The 18489-nt window shown below is 29.1% G+C and overlaps 1 protein-coding gene across 1 annotated transcript in view; it reads right to left on the bottom strand.

Annotated features, from left to right (window-relative positions):
- Window positions 1-1915: 1915 nt before the first annotated feature.
- LOC100160075 (vacuolar protein sorting-associated protein 13B) overlaps window positions 1916-18489 on the bottom strand; it is a 31737-nt gene continuing 15163 nt past the window's right edge. Inside the window, exons 21-53 of the mRNA XM_008186792.3 lie at window positions 17588-17807; window positions 17321-17507; window positions 16721-17050; window positions 16246-16659; window positions 15888-16183; window positions 15103-15283; window positions 14856-15035; window positions 14630-14784; window positions 12548-12813; window positions 12124-12486; window positions 11703-11905; window positions 11434-11624; window positions 11281-11371; window positions 11082-11214; window positions 10241-10363; window positions 10003-10162; window positions 9639-9758; window positions 9431-9557; window positions 9081-9372; window positions 8934-9019; window positions 8670-8863; window positions 8339-8558; window positions 8033-8203; window positions 7637-7789; window positions 7373-7572; window positions 5508-5974; window positions 5234-5425; window positions 5062-5163; window positions 4832-4965; window positions 4133-4379; window positions 3089-4023; window positions 2284-2601; window positions 1916-2204 (exon numbers count right to left, since the gene is read on the bottom strand). Coding sequence (XP_008185014.2) covers window positions 2007-2204; window positions 2284-2601; window positions 3089-4023; window positions 4133-4379; window positions 4832-4965; window positions 5062-5163; window positions 5234-5425; window positions 5508-5974; window positions 7373-7572; window positions 7637-7789; window positions 8033-8203; window positions 8339-8558; window positions 8670-8863; window positions 8934-9019; window positions 9081-9372; window positions 9431-9557; window positions 9639-9758; window positions 10003-10162; window positions 10241-10363; window positions 11082-11214; window positions 11281-11371; window positions 11434-11624; window positions 11703-11905; window positions 12124-12486; window positions 12548-12813; window positions 14630-14784; window positions 14856-15035; window positions 15103-15283; window positions 15888-16183; window positions 16246-16659; window positions 16721-17050; window positions 17321-17507; window positions 17588-17807 — 7649 coding nt within the window. The 3' untranslated portion in view covers window positions 1916-2006. The remainder of the gene's footprint in view (window positions 2205-2283; window positions 2602-3088; window positions 4024-4132; window positions 4380-4831; window positions 4966-5061; window positions 5164-5233; window positions 5426-5507; window positions 5975-7372; window positions 7573-7636; window positions 7790-8032; window positions 8204-8338; window positions 8559-8669; window positions 8864-8933; window positions 9020-9080; window positions 9373-9430; window positions 9558-9638; window positions 9759-10002; window positions 10163-10240; window positions 10364-11081; window positions 11215-11280; window positions 11372-11433; window positions 11625-11702; window positions 11906-12123; window positions 12487-12547; window positions 12814-14629; window positions 14785-14855; window positions 15036-15102; window positions 15284-15887; window positions 16184-16245; window positions 16660-16720; window positions 17051-17320; window positions 17508-17587; window positions 17808-18489) is intronic.

Below are 18489 nucleotides of genomic sequence, written 5' to 3'. Positions count from 1 at the left end.
GTAATTTTGGTAATTCAATTTAAATATCGAGGGAGTGGTTCTATCCCGCGCAAAACAGTTTTTTGGTATGTTGTTCATTTGTAAGACACCAATTTGCCGATTTCACCAACACGGTTTAAGTTGACCGGAGTTTAATCGGCCGAATTTATCAGCCGATTAAGGGCCAGTTGCACCGTCTACGGTTAAACTTCGATTAAGCTTAATCAGCTGATAACAGATATTTAACCGGGCAAATTCGGCCAATTAAACTCCGGTTAACTTTAATCAGAGACGGTGCAACTGGCCCTAAGCGTTAACCGTGATTAACTGTGTTGGTGAAATCGACCCTAAGACAACGCATGCGGATAAGCGTCCTCTTAAATTAAATTTAAGCATTCGAACTTTTGTTTATACTTTATTAGTTACAGACAATATAAGTATACTATTGTTTTAATATAAACTGTAGATGTTAATTATTTTTATTCATTATATTATGCCGGAGCTAGGGTCCATACACAAATACATAGAGACACACGTACGACATATCCACAAAAAAAAACAGAAGCCAAAATTTACCAACAATCAAAAAAAGACTCCCAAAAACTTAGATAGAAATATATAAAATTACACAAATACAAAAAGTAATTATTTTTTCCTTGGTTTTAAATGGTATGGATGTAAATACAAGGGTTCCTGGATTTTTGCGCCTTCGGCTACAACCACGAATCTTTTATTAGCAGCTGAGCGCTAGTTAAGAGACACGGAGGCATCAGTCGGCGGCATCAGCCCGGATTTACACGTCTGCCGACGAGCGGCCGTCAGAGGTGGACGGCGCACCGACGGTGGCCGTTCCCCACCTACCGTGAAGGCGGCCGAAGCTTCATTGCTGCCGACTCCAGACGCCCGCCGACTCCGATGCTGTCGGCTACATCAGCGAAAACCACTCGCCCGCACGAATCCGACTCCACGGATGGAATCCGATTAGCTAGGCAAACGACGGCCCTGGCTCGGCCGCCGCCCTGGGCAAACCTGGCACCCATGTTACTGTTCGTAATGCGTCAACGGTTGGACATGCTTCGACGGCAGCCTCCGTCTACCGAATTAACGGGACTCTACGGGAGACGAGCCACCACAGTGCAGACCCCAACACTCACCGGAATGCCCCGGAGACATGCAGGGAACTGGCTAACAAATGGGACGCTGTACTCCCTGGTGGAGCGAACCCCAGCGCCCGTGCTCCCGACTCGTGCCGGGAACACCGCCAGTGAAATCGGTGGCCTCACGGACGACCGTGCAGGCCCAGAACGAGGGGCATTTCCTCTGAACCTTATACGGGTCATTTAATCATAGCTGTCCACAGAGCGGTATTCAGCTCAATCCACTCGCACCGCGACCGACACTCTCGTCCACCGGGGACGGACTGACCGTCTTCATCTTCCTTTGCCGGGGACGGACCTTTCCGGTACGGACTTCAATAAGTGTATTCCCGCTCAACCCCTACCGACACTCTCGTCCACCGGTGACGGACCGGCTTCATCCTCCTTTGCCAGGGACAGACTTTTACGGGGCGTTCCCCAATTTACAACCCGGGGACGCGTACTATTCCGAGTGTCTTCGGCCGTTCAACACACAGCTAGGCCGGCTGTGGTTTCGCTTGAAGTTACTATGATATTGAATAAACACATAATGTAATAGTTTATAAAAATATATTAATTTTAATATTTGAATAAGTCTTTGGATAATAATATAATACATTAACATTTGCACTAAACATTTTAGTCATTATAATAAATAATATTTCAGAATAAATTACTATTAACAAACAAATGTTTTCGACACATAAAAACCATAATATAACGTTTTAACTAAAGATAAGATAACTTTTTGTAAATAAAGTAATTCAATTTTAAGTTTTAATTAAAATCTTAAGAATATTCATAAATAAATTAAAAATTATACTGTAGTTATCACAGGCTTTTAAAATGCATATTTATTGCACAAAATATTTTAATTAATACTTAGGTATATTATATCACTGCATATCCTTTATTCTGGATATGTCGTTTGAGGAATTCGATTGAGTTTAATACGTGATTCCGGATTTGTGGACTGACCAACAACTTATGTGTTTGATCTGGATTACCTGATTCTGTTTTTGATTCCATATTTAAAAAGCTTTGTGATTTACGTACATAATCGGCAACTCGAGAATATGCTGTATCATTCTGTTAATGAAATGCAAATTACTTAAAAACTATTTTATGATAGGTTACTGGAAATTTAATTTAATTTTTTTATTATTACCTGTTCTGTCATACAAATAGTTATTGTAATCAGTGAAGGATCACGGTGCCGTAGACTGGGAGTAACAATTTGAGTTATTGGTAAGCGTAGTACATTTGGCATCATGCAATTTGGATCTTTGATTAAATATAAAAATCTATTTGTCAAGACCAATGTTAATTCCGATACTTTAAGTTCTTGGTCTAAATTATCCACAGTTGCATCACAAGTCAATAGAACTTGTTCTGTTGTGGTCAAATATTTGTTTAATATTAACCAAGAGTATCTGAGTTCTGACGCACCGAATCCTATTTCACTGTTGCTGAGACTTGAACGCAACTAAACAAAAACAATAACGTCAGATAGGTACACAAAATAAAATTAATTGCAAACCTTTGCTCTCCTAGTTGTAACTAAAATAAATAAATAATTTTCTTTTCCTTTGCCCTTCGCTCTCAACTATATTAGGTCGACCATCCTTGTCCTACCTCCTCAGGGCCTGTCTATCCATCTTAGGTTTAGTCTTCGCCTCCCTCACTTGCCTTCTACATTAATTTCCATATCCACTCCACCTCCTCAGTCATATTATATTCTCATAACATGGCCGAACTATCTTGTCCCATCCTCCCTCATTTTGTAGGCATCTATAATTTGTGCCACTCCTGCACTATCCCTAATGATTTTATTTTAACTTCAATAGTCACTTCACATATATACCAACAATTCTAATCTCTGCTACACTCTTTCTTTGTTCTATTTTATTGTAAACTAAAGTCCAAAATAAATAAATACCAAAGAAAATACAATTTAAAAAGGATTAGGTTACCTGAGGACTTTTAATCCAGCCCACGCCAGCCAAAAAACCTTCACCTGTCATTGCTACTAGTTCTGCAGCTCCACTTATTGGTTTAGTAATGGCTTCAACAAAACCTATAGCTACAGTATTGACAAATCCCCTTCTTCTTTCAGGGCCTTCTTGAATTGCATATTGTATTGGATGATTTACTAATCCGCCAACTGCTCCCAACAAACTAATTCCAAATTCACTTAGACCTTGTATGATTCCTTGTGATAAATTCTGTGGTCGTAAACGTCTAATCTCTTCAATTTGTTCCAAATCTTCAGCTTCTAATGTTAATCGGTTGAATGTTCTCGACCAACTAGATGCAAATTTTGTTACTGATGATAATGCTCCTGTTGTAACATGCTTGACTAGTGATGCAGATCCACTTAAGACACCAACAAAAAATTCTTTTGGACCTTCAGTCATGCCTTGGGCAGATAAAGTCACAAAATCATACAATCCAGTTCCAACAGATCGTGCAAGACCGCCAGGAGAGCCCCAGAATTCTAATGAACCCAATGCCCATCCAGTACCGTATATTGCATTTAAAAAATAGTGCAATGATAAACTCCGACCGAGTTGATAATAAGAAGCAATTAAATCTGTTTTAGAAAATTCTGTAAAATCTAAAGGAGACCGGTCAAGAGCCACATAGAACGTTGTTGATGTATGTAAGCTTATCATCACTTTGAAAGGTTTTATAGTGAATGTTCTAAACACTAAAGGATTACGAAATTCTTGGGAATGTGCCAGTACTAAGTAATGAAGTGGAATGAACTCATCCATAGCAAGATTATGTTCTTGTGTAATCGACATAGTTGATTTAAAACTTTTCAATATTTCCAACATATAATAACAATAGCGATCTTCTATAAATGCTTCAAAAGTAAATAATGTTATTTCTAGATCCAAAATGACTAAAACAAACATCAAAAAAGGTTATTAGTTTTTAAAATGTATTTTGGTTATTTAAAATACATAAGAAGCAATCATATTGTTATACTATATACTATAATTAATAAATACCTGGTGTTAAATAGTAGGATTTATCTAATGTCAATTTTATAATAATGGCAGAATCTAACTGTCTCAAATCATTGATTACATTTGACAATGGTTTCAAGAAACTTGTATCACAATAAACTTCTTCAAAATGTTTCTTTTGCTTTACGAGTATCACAGGAAAGTCATAATGTCCATCAATAAATGCGTTATTATCAATTTGAATGTTATTTATTGAAATTATAAGGTTCATTTCTCCTTTTGAAGAATCCTAAAATATGTTTAACTTTTATTATTATATCATAATAAGATATGTAGTTTTATAATATATGTAAGGTGGATGATATAGTTAAAATATAGTTGAGGTTATTTAAGAAAATTATTTAATAAAAACTATTGGCTAATCATATTCATGAATATGTATGAAAAAAACAACATTAAGAATATTAATATTTTTCACTTAATTACAAAATAATTTATATATAACACATCTTATCCACCCAAACATGTACTCTCCTTTGTCTCTTCTAAATAGACCTAACCCATACATTTAAGCTGTTATTAATAATTATTTATGCTACAATAGTATGCCAAAAATAGAGTGGGGGTGTATTTTACTGTTTTCCAAAAATCTAACACAGAAAAACTAGAATATGTGATGGTAAAAATGTGGTTATCATGTAGTAATGTAAATTATTCATTAAAGATATATTCAAAAGGTACCTGATTTCCATCTAAAGTGGCTGCAATATTATCTAACGTCATTGAAATTACAGCTTTTGAATTAAATCCGATGTCATCAATGAATAAAATAAGTATAAATGTATGAATATGGCATTTTATTGAAGGCCAAAGCTCTGAAAAAATATAATAATATACTAGATTAAGTATAAACTTAATATATGATGTAAATGTTTATAATATAATATTATATGATAAAAATCAATAATTACTATTGATCGATGTAGAACCCATATTTTGAAAGGAACTTGTAGGAGTCCGAATATTTTCTAGTCTCACATTATTCAGTACTTCATTTTTTGATGATAAGGTACCTAGAATAATTTTAAAATGTCGCAATCAAAGTACAATCTTATATAATTTTTATATATATTTTTTTTTTACCTTTGAATTTATCACTTTTAGCTAATCTTAACCTCACTTCATTAGCTGAAAATTCAAACTGTGCAGCTGGTTTGAAAATTACATCTAATGTAAATGCTCTTTTTGTAATCAAAACTTTTATGTCATTCATTTGACCAGGCACTGGCACTAATCTGCTTTCACAAACACTCAACTCTATACTTGCAAACCAACCTGATAAGTGAAAAAAATTAGTATATATATAATTATTATTTTTTTTTCACCTCATATTTAAGAGAATTAAGATATAACTCACCTTTAAAAGGCTTTTTATCAACTCCAATTAATACTTTGGGTATCTGTTTGCATGATACTGAGTATGGAAATGATATGTATGCGTTATTTCCAGAAGATATTCTGTATGTCCAGTTCCAATCATTTGAAAATGGCATTGGTTCTTTAGATTTGGATTTAGACTTAGATTTCTTACTAAGGGCAAGAGTTAATGATACTGGACAATAATTGTAAAGAATAAATTGTGGATATGGTTGATTATATATTGTGAAAAAATATTGATTATCCAATTCTTGTAATGTGACACATATTAATGGATTTGAATCACAGCTTGAAAATAAAACAGGCAATGGACGTTCCTCTTTCACAATGTCAGTTAGTTTGATAGGACAACTAATGTTACCGTTTGAAGTCAGTATCAAATATTGCACCAAATCTTCATTAGCTGATTCTTTACCAATTAATGTCCACATTACTAATGGTTTACCACTAAAATTAATAAAAAAATATATTTATTAATTGAAATTACTTTATAACCATGAGTAATATGCTAATATATTTTAAGTAATTTAATTTTAAAACAAAACTGAACACTTTCTGATAGTTTTACTGTTTTATATATTTTTAATCATACGCTTAGACTAACTACGAGTTAATTTGTAATAAATTAAGAGGACGGAACACGGGCATTTGTTGTCTCTGTCTTACAAGGTAAGTTACATACCAAATTTACACTCGGCAGATATTTAGCTTTGTTGGTTTAAAAATTATAATGAATTGTTTACTATGAAACTTAATAGTAAGAACATAATCTGTGTTTGTATATGAGATTTTTTTACGATAAATTCAGTTTAAGTAAGTTGTGCGTATTTTTAATTTATGCTATATTGGACGTAAAACTTGGTAAAAAATTAACTATCGTAAAAACCCACATACTAACACAGATAATCTTCTTATCATCAAGTTTCATAATAGGTCAGTTCACTCCAATTTTTAAACTAAAGAAGCCAAACTTAATCTACTGAGCGTACATTTACTATGTTGTGTACTTACGTACTTGTTAGATGGAGACAATAAATGCCTGTCGTGTCTCTTCAATAAAAATAAATCCTAACACGGCTGAACTTCCTGCCAAATCTACCTAAGTCCAAAGGCTTTACAAGTCTCGTGATCTGCGCGGAATGTTCGCGACGAGTCGTGCCCCCTCACGGTTCTCGGGACACTTGTTTTTTGGCTGTTGCCTACGCTTGAACTTGGCGGATCACGTACTGCCGGATCGCGTCGCATCGTATGGCTGTGTTCAACTGCATGGTCAGTCGACATTGGTGCAGTGTATTTATTATTACTTATTATTTTTTTTGTGCACGTTAAGACCGTCGTAAACCTTGAGACAGTCGAGGTTTGATGGATCAGTGTAGCGGTCCACTACCGAATTATATAATTATTATACCTCAAGACGCTGTCGCATTTCCAGCGAGGACCACGTGCTGACCAGTGACCAACGCCGGATGTGTTGATCAGGTCATATTATACCTACTTTATATATTGTTCAGATTTATTATAATTATTGTCATTATTTAGTATTTATTATTATTAATGATATTGTCACTGGCCCACGGCGCCTACATTTATTTATATTCATGATTGTATGTACCTTTAGCATTATTATAAAAAAATATATATTACGTCATTTTGTATTAACCGAATCAACAATATTTGTACAAGGTAATATAGGGTGAGTTCCACAGCATTGCGCAAGTTGTTGTCGTTAACCGCGATTGTTAAAGTAAGAGCGGCACGGCGCACACAGTATATAAGAACAAGAATATTATATTTATTGCAAACTTATGAAGTTAATAGTATTTAATATAGAATTATAGAACTTACAGATCATTTAAATTTTTAGGTAAATCAACAGACACCTCTTCAACATTTTCTGGAATATCTAAGACACCAGAAGATGGTACCGCACAAACCGCTAATACTTTAAGATCAATTGAACTATGATTTGTAGCAATGTATAAACTTTGGATATGAATAACTCTCATATTATTATGTTCCAAAGAGCAAACGTTCAAATAACCAATCTAATTTAAATGTGCATATGTTATATTGATTTAGTTATATAAATAATATCATTAGAAAACTTACATAATTTTCACAGTTTATTACAACAGATGTATGACCCTTTAAAGGAATTAATCCATTGACTGATGGCATATAAAATGACTGACTATTAGATAATTGAAGGGGTTGTGATCGATGAGTAGTATCTTCAATATTTAGATCAATATAAAATGTATTCTAAAAATGAAACAGATTTAAAATTAATTTATCATTAATTCTAATTTCATGGAAAGTGCATTTAACACTATTTATTGAGTGAATTAGAAATATAAATATAACTTATTTTAATATATTAATACATAATATATAGAAAAGATTATCAAATAAAAGATATTATCATTTTATGAAATTATTTATATTATAAAATTGTATACACAATAATGCAATATATAAAGGATGATATCTTATGACAAATCTTACTTCAATAACTGGAGGAGCCACAACACAAAAATTATCTATGTTACAAAGGATATCAGTTGTATTGCATAATGTTATGATTTGACCAGATGTATTGACTATTAATGCCCAAGGTTGAACGACAATTACACGACTTAAGCCATTACTGTGATCAAGATGTCCATAATGTTGAACCTACATTTTAGTAGATTTAAAGTTAGTTGAATTGTTATTTTTAATGTAGTTAATAAATGTATGTACAAACATATTATATTATAATTTTTAATCAACAAGTTATTATCTGAGTATATATTATAATATAAATATTACTTTAACAGTAGTTTCAGTATCTGGCAATTCACATTGTTTCCATTTGATGCTTGAATATTGTTGACCAATAAATGGCCATTGAAGATCAGAATCCATTATAGTATATTTTCCATTAAGGAGATCTTCAATAGTAAAATAACTATCATTAAATAACTCAGGAATATCAATATCCATGTAATATGTTATAGATACAGGCGGTGAAGATGCTGAAGACTCCTGGCTAAAAATATTTCAATTTTTGTTGTTATAAATAAATATTTTTATCTGAATTAAATATATAAAATATAATTATAAAATTATAAATAATATAATAATATAATAATTGACTAACTTTAATTTTATAGTTAAATTGTAAACATCTTTCATAGTACCAGGTAAATCAATATGTTGAATGTCATTTAAGTTCATGGCAGATTTAGCTTCTATAATGGTATTGCGTTCTAATTTATTATCAACTAATTCAAAGTTTAATAAAGTACTATAAGGCAAGTATGAACGAACAACATACATTGGCATTAATAAAATCTAGAATGTTAAAATCGAATAATTAATTAGTTAATAACATAAAATAAATATTTATTATTTTACTACGTACCAACATACGAGGTATTTTATTAATGTTTTCTATGATCAAACGACACCAGATACTACGATATTTCTTCATATTATCCTTCATTGGAACTGTTAAAAAATCATTATTTCTATTAACTAATTCATCAGGTTTCTTTAACAAAACACTTACTTTTGACTAGCCAAGAGTTTTGATTCCCATTGACTAATTCAACAGCATGTAATGGAATAGGTCCAGACCAAGGACCTTCATGATTAAGAGTATGAAAACTTAATTTTAAAGTAACTTTAAATCCATTATATAACATTATTGATGGTGAATTATTTTCAGGGGCAACTGATAAAGTCTGCAAAACTAAGTTATGCTGATCTTTTTGCTCCTCTACTTGTTTGACTTTGGTAAATCGAGCATTCAACAAATAATTTGTTTTATTTAAAACACTTAATTGGCTGGATACAATAACCTAAAATAACACATAATTATAAAATAAAAAATATTTTTAAAGTTGAAAAAGGACATACTTTTATAAGAGAGGGTGACATATTTGTAATTGACACTATTAAAATATGAGGTTCCCCTTTGTGGTTTTTTACTGTTAAAGACATCAAAGCTTCAGTTCGTAAACTTATTTCATTACTCCAAGACAAACTAAATATTCATAAATTATTAGTAAAACTGTAAATGTGTAAAACAAAATTTCATTTGACTTAGGTATTAAATAAGTATTACTTATCAGCATCTCCAACACTAAATCTTATATGAGGATGTTCAGTAGGTACTCGCCATGTGTATTTATAAGACTGTAAACTATTGAGAGTGATAACTTCATTGGTGCTTGCTTGACCAAATCTACAGAAATAAATTAAAATTTACTTGAATAGAATATTAATATGATAACTTATGAGAAGCTAGACTTCATGATATTGTTTGATACAAAGTCTGTAATATTATGTAGTTATTAATTCAAAGTTTAAATATTTTGATCAGTAATTTTATGAATTTAATGAAACTATCTAGATAATATTAGTACACAGTAACACTGTCTCCAGAAGAAACTAAAATCTAGCCTAAAAAATAAAAGTTAATAACTCACGTTATTTCAAAATTGGTATCATTACAAATAATATATGGTGTAGTAATAAAATAAGTATTATTTTTCCATAGCTGTACTGCTGCCATCAAAGAGTTAATCATACTTGGGCCAAATTGACATGCAATTGCTCCAGTTTGAATGTTGTATTGAATATCCGGTTCTATTTTTATTAAAATAATATAAATATTCCACAATATGGGTTAAGAACATTGTTTTTAATAATTTAAAAAATATTTACTTGGCTTGGTGGTGTGACGACTTGTAAATAAACAAAAAGATTTTACAACAGGAATTTGTGTCAATGTTCCATAATTTAATAGTTCAACTCTTAAATGTGCTTGGGCTGATGTATTCATTTCTCCTAATAGATATAAAAAAAATACATTTTAATTATAAAATAAATAGTATATAAACAGTCTGCATAACTAAATGCCTATTAGTTAGTTGATTGGTCTAAGCAGTCTGTTAGACTGCTAACAACTGACATAAGGTTCCTTGATAAACTAAATCCTGATTTTATTTATTTAGTTGCCCGCTTAGCGGATATAAACTTTAGGGTGGCTGTCCTTAAACTGTGATACTCTACTCGATAATACTTTTATGACTTTTTCATACTTATCTCAGCCTCTAACTATTTTTATAATTCTTCTCTACAAAGTTAGTAAGACCCTAGTTTTAAAACTTCTAAACAATTTTAAATAATTATGTCAAAAAGTACAAAACATATAATTATTTTTAAGAGATTTACTTGTATTATTTTAGTTTTGAGGATAAAAATTTGTTTTCTATGTTAAATAAAAAAAAATAAAAATCAATATTTGTTGAATTCTTATTTTTACCATTATATTTTAACAAATATTTTGGTATAAATGATACAAAACATAAATATAATATATTAGTCTTGCTAGCTTAGCTAGTTAGTTCTGATAAATTAACTGCTGGTATTATTAATTTTATTAGCTGTTAACCAAAAGTTATTATAGAATTACTGTTTTAATAAAAAAAAAAAAAAACTGTTTTCAATAACTAAATAACAATAGTTCAACTAAAATTAAAATTATTTAATAAATATTAAATACCTTCTTGAAGTTTAAAGCCAACATTCACTTGATCCAAAATAAAAATAACTAGTTTATGTTTTGGCGGATCATCAGAAATGCAATCATATCGTGATAAATATATTTTTTTTTTAACACGATATGAAATATTAATCTATAAAATAAATTTAAGTATTAAGTTATAGTACATTTTTAAAATTATTTTATGGACATTATTTACTTTAATTGATGAGGCTGACAATGATAGTTGTAATTGTGGTACTAGGCTTGGTGAAAAATATGAGTCTACTCTAAGGCATCCGACCAAACTCCTGTAAATAAATTATTATAGTGCATATTATATAACAAACAAGCGATTTATATTTAGCAGTACTTTATTTGTAGCGGATAATGATTTGTACATGAATTATCCATTATTATACGCCATGTGTTTGAAACAGCTTCCAATGATTCCAGCCGCAATAACATTGGTTCATATTTTGGAAATATGAAAATAGTATGCTCTCTAAAACAATTCTGTATCTCATCATACCATTGTAAATGGAATTTAATGTCAATGTCCACCTTCAAAATATTTTGAAGTTAGAATTTTATTTATACAACAATGAACGTTGTAAACATATATTCTAAAACTCTACATACATCCATAGGAACTGGTTGTATTTCAATTTTTGTTAAAGTTCTGGGTTGAGGATATCGCCATGTAATTTTAGGTGGGTTATTTAATAAATATTCTGAAAAAAATATCTGATAAGGCAAAGGTAAGTCAGAACTAGTAGTTTCAATAAATTGAAAAGCTCCAGCTCTAAGATCATCTTGATAAAATTGTTCATCGGTTTCAGAACCTTAGAAAAAAATATTAGTATTAGTATTACATATTGAATTTTTATTAGAGACTGAGTGAAACTTTGTCTTATATTTTTATTGATTTAATAAAATAGTTCATAACAATTAAAATTTAAAAAATATATATAATTGTAAAACCAATAATTTATCCCACGGTCCACTCAGAATCTATAACTAACTAATTATTTTAAACAACCAAATTCAAAATTGAACATACTTTGATTTTGATTTTTTGTAGTATTTTTATTATATTCAAATAGATATTTATACTCATTCCATATTAGTTTTAATGTATTGTAATGATCTGGAGATATTTGGAACGATATATAATCTGTTAATATTTTTAGTTGTTTTGTTGGTCTTAAGTATTCAGGTACCCAAGGATCAGATGATAAAACAATTTCTAATGTCATTGTCCATGGATGTAATATCAATTCATTTGTATTGTTATTTGAGTAATCGTGTCCAACAGATATTGTCACACTATTTAATGTTATTTCACCATTCATCCTTTGAGATGGTTTTCTCCACAGACAGTTTAATTTAGAAAGAATACTTTCAATACTGAGCACAATATTATCTAAAATATCCAAATTATTTTGCATTAAATTAACAAAAAAAAAAAAAATTCAATGGCATACCATTATTTTCAGTAGATAATTGAAAAAATATTTGTTGAGTTGTTAAGTTCATAACTATTGGTTTTGAGTACCAAAAATATTCGTTAACTGGTAACACAGGATATTCAATTACATTTTCATTAGTTACTTCACTAATTACACTCGTATTGGCAATTGAATCAAGAACTAAATTGTCATATTTATGTGTATCGTATTCATCAGTCACATGTTGAGATACAACAGAATCAATTTTAAAAGACGGATTTATAATTTCAAGCTCATCAAATCTAGAAAACATAAAATGATAAATTATCATAATGAAAAAATAATTTATTCAGAGTAATATATTATTCATGTTTATACTTTATTCAATATGTACCTATAAAACATTTTAAATAATATAATCAATTAAAATATCAATTATATAGAAATAATTTTTTTCTTTATCAAGAACTGATCACTAAATTAAAAAGTAAAAACATTTACACTAGTCTATTTAATTTTATTCTAAGGATATCATTCATACATGTTTACTCCTTACTAACGCACAACATACAAAGTTTTTGTTTAGAATAATTCATTTTATTCTGTTATTTTTAATTTTAGTGTTGGCAGTGGCATAATTAGTTGTGGAGGGGGGTGATTTGGGTGTTGTGCACCCCCTCCCCTCCATTCACCAAGACTTTTTAACTGGCAAACAATATTTATTCACTTATTTAACTATAAATATTATTATTTATTGGTACTTATATCCTATATTTTATAGAAAGAACACATAAAAACCCAAATGCTTACCAATGGTAGCTTGGACTAGGATAATATAACTTATTGATAAACACTAATCACTATTGAAATACTGCACAAATATATTCAAATAATGCAGTTTAGCTCAGAATTTATCGGCCAGACTTAGTTCCTAGGTTATAATTAGAGCGTGAATTTGTTTGCGTTTGCATATTTATTCTGGATGATCATATAATATAGTAAGTGAGAATAAAATTTGTTTCAAGACATAACAATAAAAAAATTAAACGTTTTTAGTGCATATTTTTTGATTTTTTTGACTATATATCACAATGGTCGGACTGAGAGGTTTATAAGATATAAACCAACATAAATGGGGAGGGGTAAATGTTTCTAATGGTTTGCCTATTATTAAAAGAAAAGAGAAGATTGTAATATAACTAGGATTTTTTTGCTATTTTAATTTTGAAGCAACTTATAAGTATTTTATCATTTCTATAATAACACTATCTACAATTTACTCTAATATTAAAAATAACAGAGTAAAATAGATTATTCTGAACATATATATTAGTTTGTTATGTGTTAATTAATTGGAGACATAGGCTTGTTCAGACTTTGGTGACGGAAGGGGCAAAACTAATTTTTAAATTGTGAGACCTATTTTTTTTTTGAGACATGAAGAAACATTTATTTTTTTGTTACAAAATTCACAATGGTAAGAATATTTTTTAAATATGATCAAAAAGTACAACTATTGTCAAAACAATAACAATACTTTTTTCCCATCCATTATACAAGCTAGATAACATACAAATTGTAAAACTATTACCTAACTAATCAGAAATAAATAATTTGAGTTTCTGACAAAATTTAAATAATTTTAACAAGTCGTAAAATATTTAAACACATTTTTGAAATGATAATCGGTAATTGGATATTTTCAGCTAATAAAACAATATTATCACGGGTTAGATAAAATAGTATTTAATCTGTGATATCACAGCGCAAGACCTGGTAAATGGGCACAACAGTACCATTGCATGTTATGTAGTTATAAAAAATTGATGAACATATTATAATGATTATATATCACTAATTAATAAATGCGTAACTAAAAAAATTACAATTAATCAAAATCTATATATACTGCAGGGTACACACAATTTTTTTTTTATCCTGGCATAATTTTGTTGGAGGCACAGTCTGCCGGGGGATGGGGGGCAGTGCCCACCCGGGCCCCTCCTGTAAACACGCCTATGATTGGAGATAACATAAAAGGGTATGATATTCTCTTTGTAATATAATCAAAGTATATAATTTGTTAAATTTAATTACTCAATATAATTATCAACTTACTTTGAGTCAGTTTGAAAGTTATAATTTTTAGTCTCTTCGTGAGGCAAAATACCTTTATGTAACATTTGTTTCACAAGATCTAGTAAATTATAACAGTGATCGATCTTTTGTTTGTTTAATAATAAAGAAATAGCTCTTCCTAAATTTAGTTCAACCTATGAAAATACATGTATTTATTATGTATAAATATATTAATTAATTCATTAAAGGAATATTATTCACATACTTTATATTGACTAATTGTAATGGGGCGAGACATTTTTAATGTAAAAAATGCTAAAGGAATATCATCCATTGTATTGGATTTAGTTTTAAACAGCGGTACTGAGTACATTTTGGAATCTGGTATTTCTATGCATGATTCATTTTTTGGAGCTAATGAAATTGTCAGATCAAAAAATATTACCTAAAATAAAATATTAATATAAATATAATTAAAACAAATATATATAATAAGATATTTTAATTCATACTTGACAAGAATCTGAAGTACTAGATAGCGAAAAAAATATATGAGGTTGATGAACAACAGCAAAGAGCAAAGGTTCAGATACTTTGATATCATTTTTTTTTATGCAATTAAAAAAATTTAAATTGATTTGATTTCCTGTGATGATTACATCAATTGGAATTTTATTTACAGTATTAGTATCCCTAAAAAATATAGACAATTATATTATGTGAAGAGTAGTGTACAATTAGAATCTATAAGAATAATATACATTTATAATAATGTAATACAAAGGTTTTAACAGTAGGGAATCCTTAGGGACACCTTAAAGTTCCACATGACCATAAGCATCACTTGGTAAAAAATATTTATTTATTTATTTTATCAATAATAAAAAGTCAATTTAATAGCATACGTTTAGAAAAAAATGTGTGTGCAATCACATTTTTCAAATTTCAATTGTAAATGGATTTTTTTTATCATGGCACATGAAGAAGTTCTTAAAACAATTTTAACTATACATTTTTTTAAAACTGGTAGTTTGTATAATATAAATTTTAAACATTATTATAAATAGTAATCCTGAAAATATGGCTAACGTTAATTTATTCTCACATATTATATCAAAAACTTTACAAAATGTTTTTGAACAATGGTTACTTTGAAAATTCTCTAAAATTGAATTACAATAGAAATATTTTTTTAACTTATACTATTAAATTAGAATTTTCTAATAAATTACAAGAAACTTACATTTAAATTTATTAAATTGCTACACCCCAAATTAGTGTTAAAAGAAATACTTACTTCTTTATGAAAAGTGCAATATTTGATTGAGTATTTATTTTATTTTCAACCAATGATATTGAACAATTTTCTTGATAAAAACATGTACCATTATCTTCAGTTGAATGAATACCACTATCTTGAGTTGACGACTCTGTTATGAATTTTGATTGTATTTTTTCATCTTTTATAATAACATGAGTGTAATTTGTTTTTAAATGGCTTAATATATATTCATTGCTTTGAGAAGCTAATATATTAAATAAGTGAAGTTGTTCTACTGATAATGTGATTGAGATTTCATTTAATGTATTCACCTTAAAACAAAAAAAATTAAAAAAAAATTAAATCAATGAAAGTTTAGATTTAAAATACTAACTTCCATCCAACTTCCACAAACTAATGTGTTCTCTGGTTCAAATATAATTGCAGGTGCAAATACTGAGTGAAAAGATACTTTACTAAATAAAGTTGACATATTAATTTCTTCCAAATTTGAATTCCCCATAGCCCTAGGTCTTTTTCCTTCATTCCATAACAATGCAGCATTTGGTTGATGATCAGTATCCAATGTGGATAATACTTGATAACATTCTAAAACTTGTTTGAGATCAATCCAAAATCCAGTTTTTATTGAAAATCCATTTATAACAATTTGATATTGACGATCTTCAACTATTGATCCTGGAATAGTTAATAATCCTCTTTTTTCAGCTTCAACATATAAATCCTTCCTGAGTGGTGTTCGTGTAATTGGATTCTCTGGATTTTGATTTATTTTTATTGAATTAACCTAAAGTATGTGAATAAATTATATCCAACACCTAATTTAAATTAATTAAAATGTGTATTACTTGAATTATAGCAGTATCTTGATGTTGGTTTTTTTTATTTTGTACAGAAATTGGAATGAAAATTCTTAATAATGCAATATCCAGATAAAATAATGGTAGCGTTAAACCTATTAATTCATTACTAGGTTCTAACTTGTTATGAGATTGAGATAAAGGGTTAAGCATATATTTTGAATTTATAAATATATCTAAAAGAGGATCAATTATAGATAAGAATTGGTGGATGTTTAAAGGAGATATAACAATATCAATTGGTTGCACTTTGATTACAATTTCCATAATGTATTCATCCATTAGTTGTTGGTTTAACTTAAGCATTTCGTCACTGACCTGATAAAAAACAACAAATAATAATTGTATTAACTAATAATTATAAACTATTAATTTTATAAAGTGATTTACAAACAAGATTTGATTTCCAATTCATTGGAAACTGTTCAATTTACAAATAACTTTTTTATACATACTTATGCGAACCAATTTTCAACAGAATTATTAAATGTTATCATTTATAGTAGGTAGATCACTTTATCTGTGATGAAGAATTTCGATGTACTCTAATATTTATTACAAACTGTAGAAAAAATAAGAATGTATTACCATATGTAAGGGTGTAATATCCTTGTTTGACTTTGGTCCTTGGAAGGAACTTTTAATAGCTCGAGTTAATGTAAAATTTAAAAAACCATCAGTTTTTGACGATTTCTCTGAACTGTTTAATGGATCATAACCTTTTAGTATGAGCCCTAAATATGGCCCGTGTTTCCATTGTTCTTCTTTCATGTTTCTAAGAATAATGGTTGGAAAAAAGTTGAATAGATTATATAGTAATCCCACAAAATAATAGAATATTTATTTATTAATTACTTGGTGAAGTGTTGAATAGAAGCAGATGATATTTTTAATTTTAATTTTTGGTATGAAAGCCCAAAGTCTAAAGAACTTATAACGTCTTCTAAATCTAATACTAGCTTAACATTTTCTGATGAACTGTGTTCTGGATTATTTTTTATAATCAATGAAAACCTGGCCAAAGTCCATTGAAACCAACCAGATAATTTTAGGGTTTCTTCTGTTTTATTTAAATCTGAAATTACAAATTATACAATTTACAAACTAAAATAAAATACATTATTATTATAAATATTATATTCATCCAGGGGGGAGGGATTAGTCAGTTTCCAATACCTGGAAAATGTATTATATTCCCATTTATTTGCTAAGTTCAAGGAAAAACAAATTAAAATATTAATGATAAAATGTTTTATTTTTTTTATTTTAGATTATTAGATATACCTAGATAAAGTATGTTATAATAATTGAATATAGTACATATACCTATATTATGAGTTTCCTAATCTATTATTTTTGATTGTATCTCTATTTTACAAATGGGTGATTTCATTTGTGCGTTGTATGATCACCTGTGTATTTAAGTTCCTATACAAGTCCCTATGCAATTTTGATATGTTAGTTCCTACACACTTGTGTATAACAAATAAAAATAAAAATAAGTTATTAATTTACAAGGTATGCTTTGTAGTAATTAATAAACAACAGTACAATTGTATGCTTCCTCATGATACAATTGTTAAATTTTTTATATATTATCTATTATTGTGTAGTTAGAATAATATAGTTTATAGTATAGAGCACCTAGTTATGAGATGCATTTTATTTATCTACACTAATATTATAAAGCTGAAGAGTTTGTATGTTTGACATCTCAGACAATCAGAAACTACTGAACCAATTTCAATAAAAGTTGT

The sequence above is a fragment of the Acyrthosiphon pisum genome, chromosome A1 (genome assembly GCF_005508785.2).
Source record: "Acyrthosiphon pisum isolate AL4f chromosome A1, pea_aphid_22Mar2018_4r6ur, whole genome shotgun sequence".
Classification (NCBI taxonomy): domain Eukaryota; kingdom Metazoa; phylum Arthropoda; class Insecta; order Hemiptera; family Aphididae; genus Acyrthosiphon; species Acyrthosiphon pisum.
This window is presented reverse-complemented; position numbering and strand designations above follow the sequence as displayed.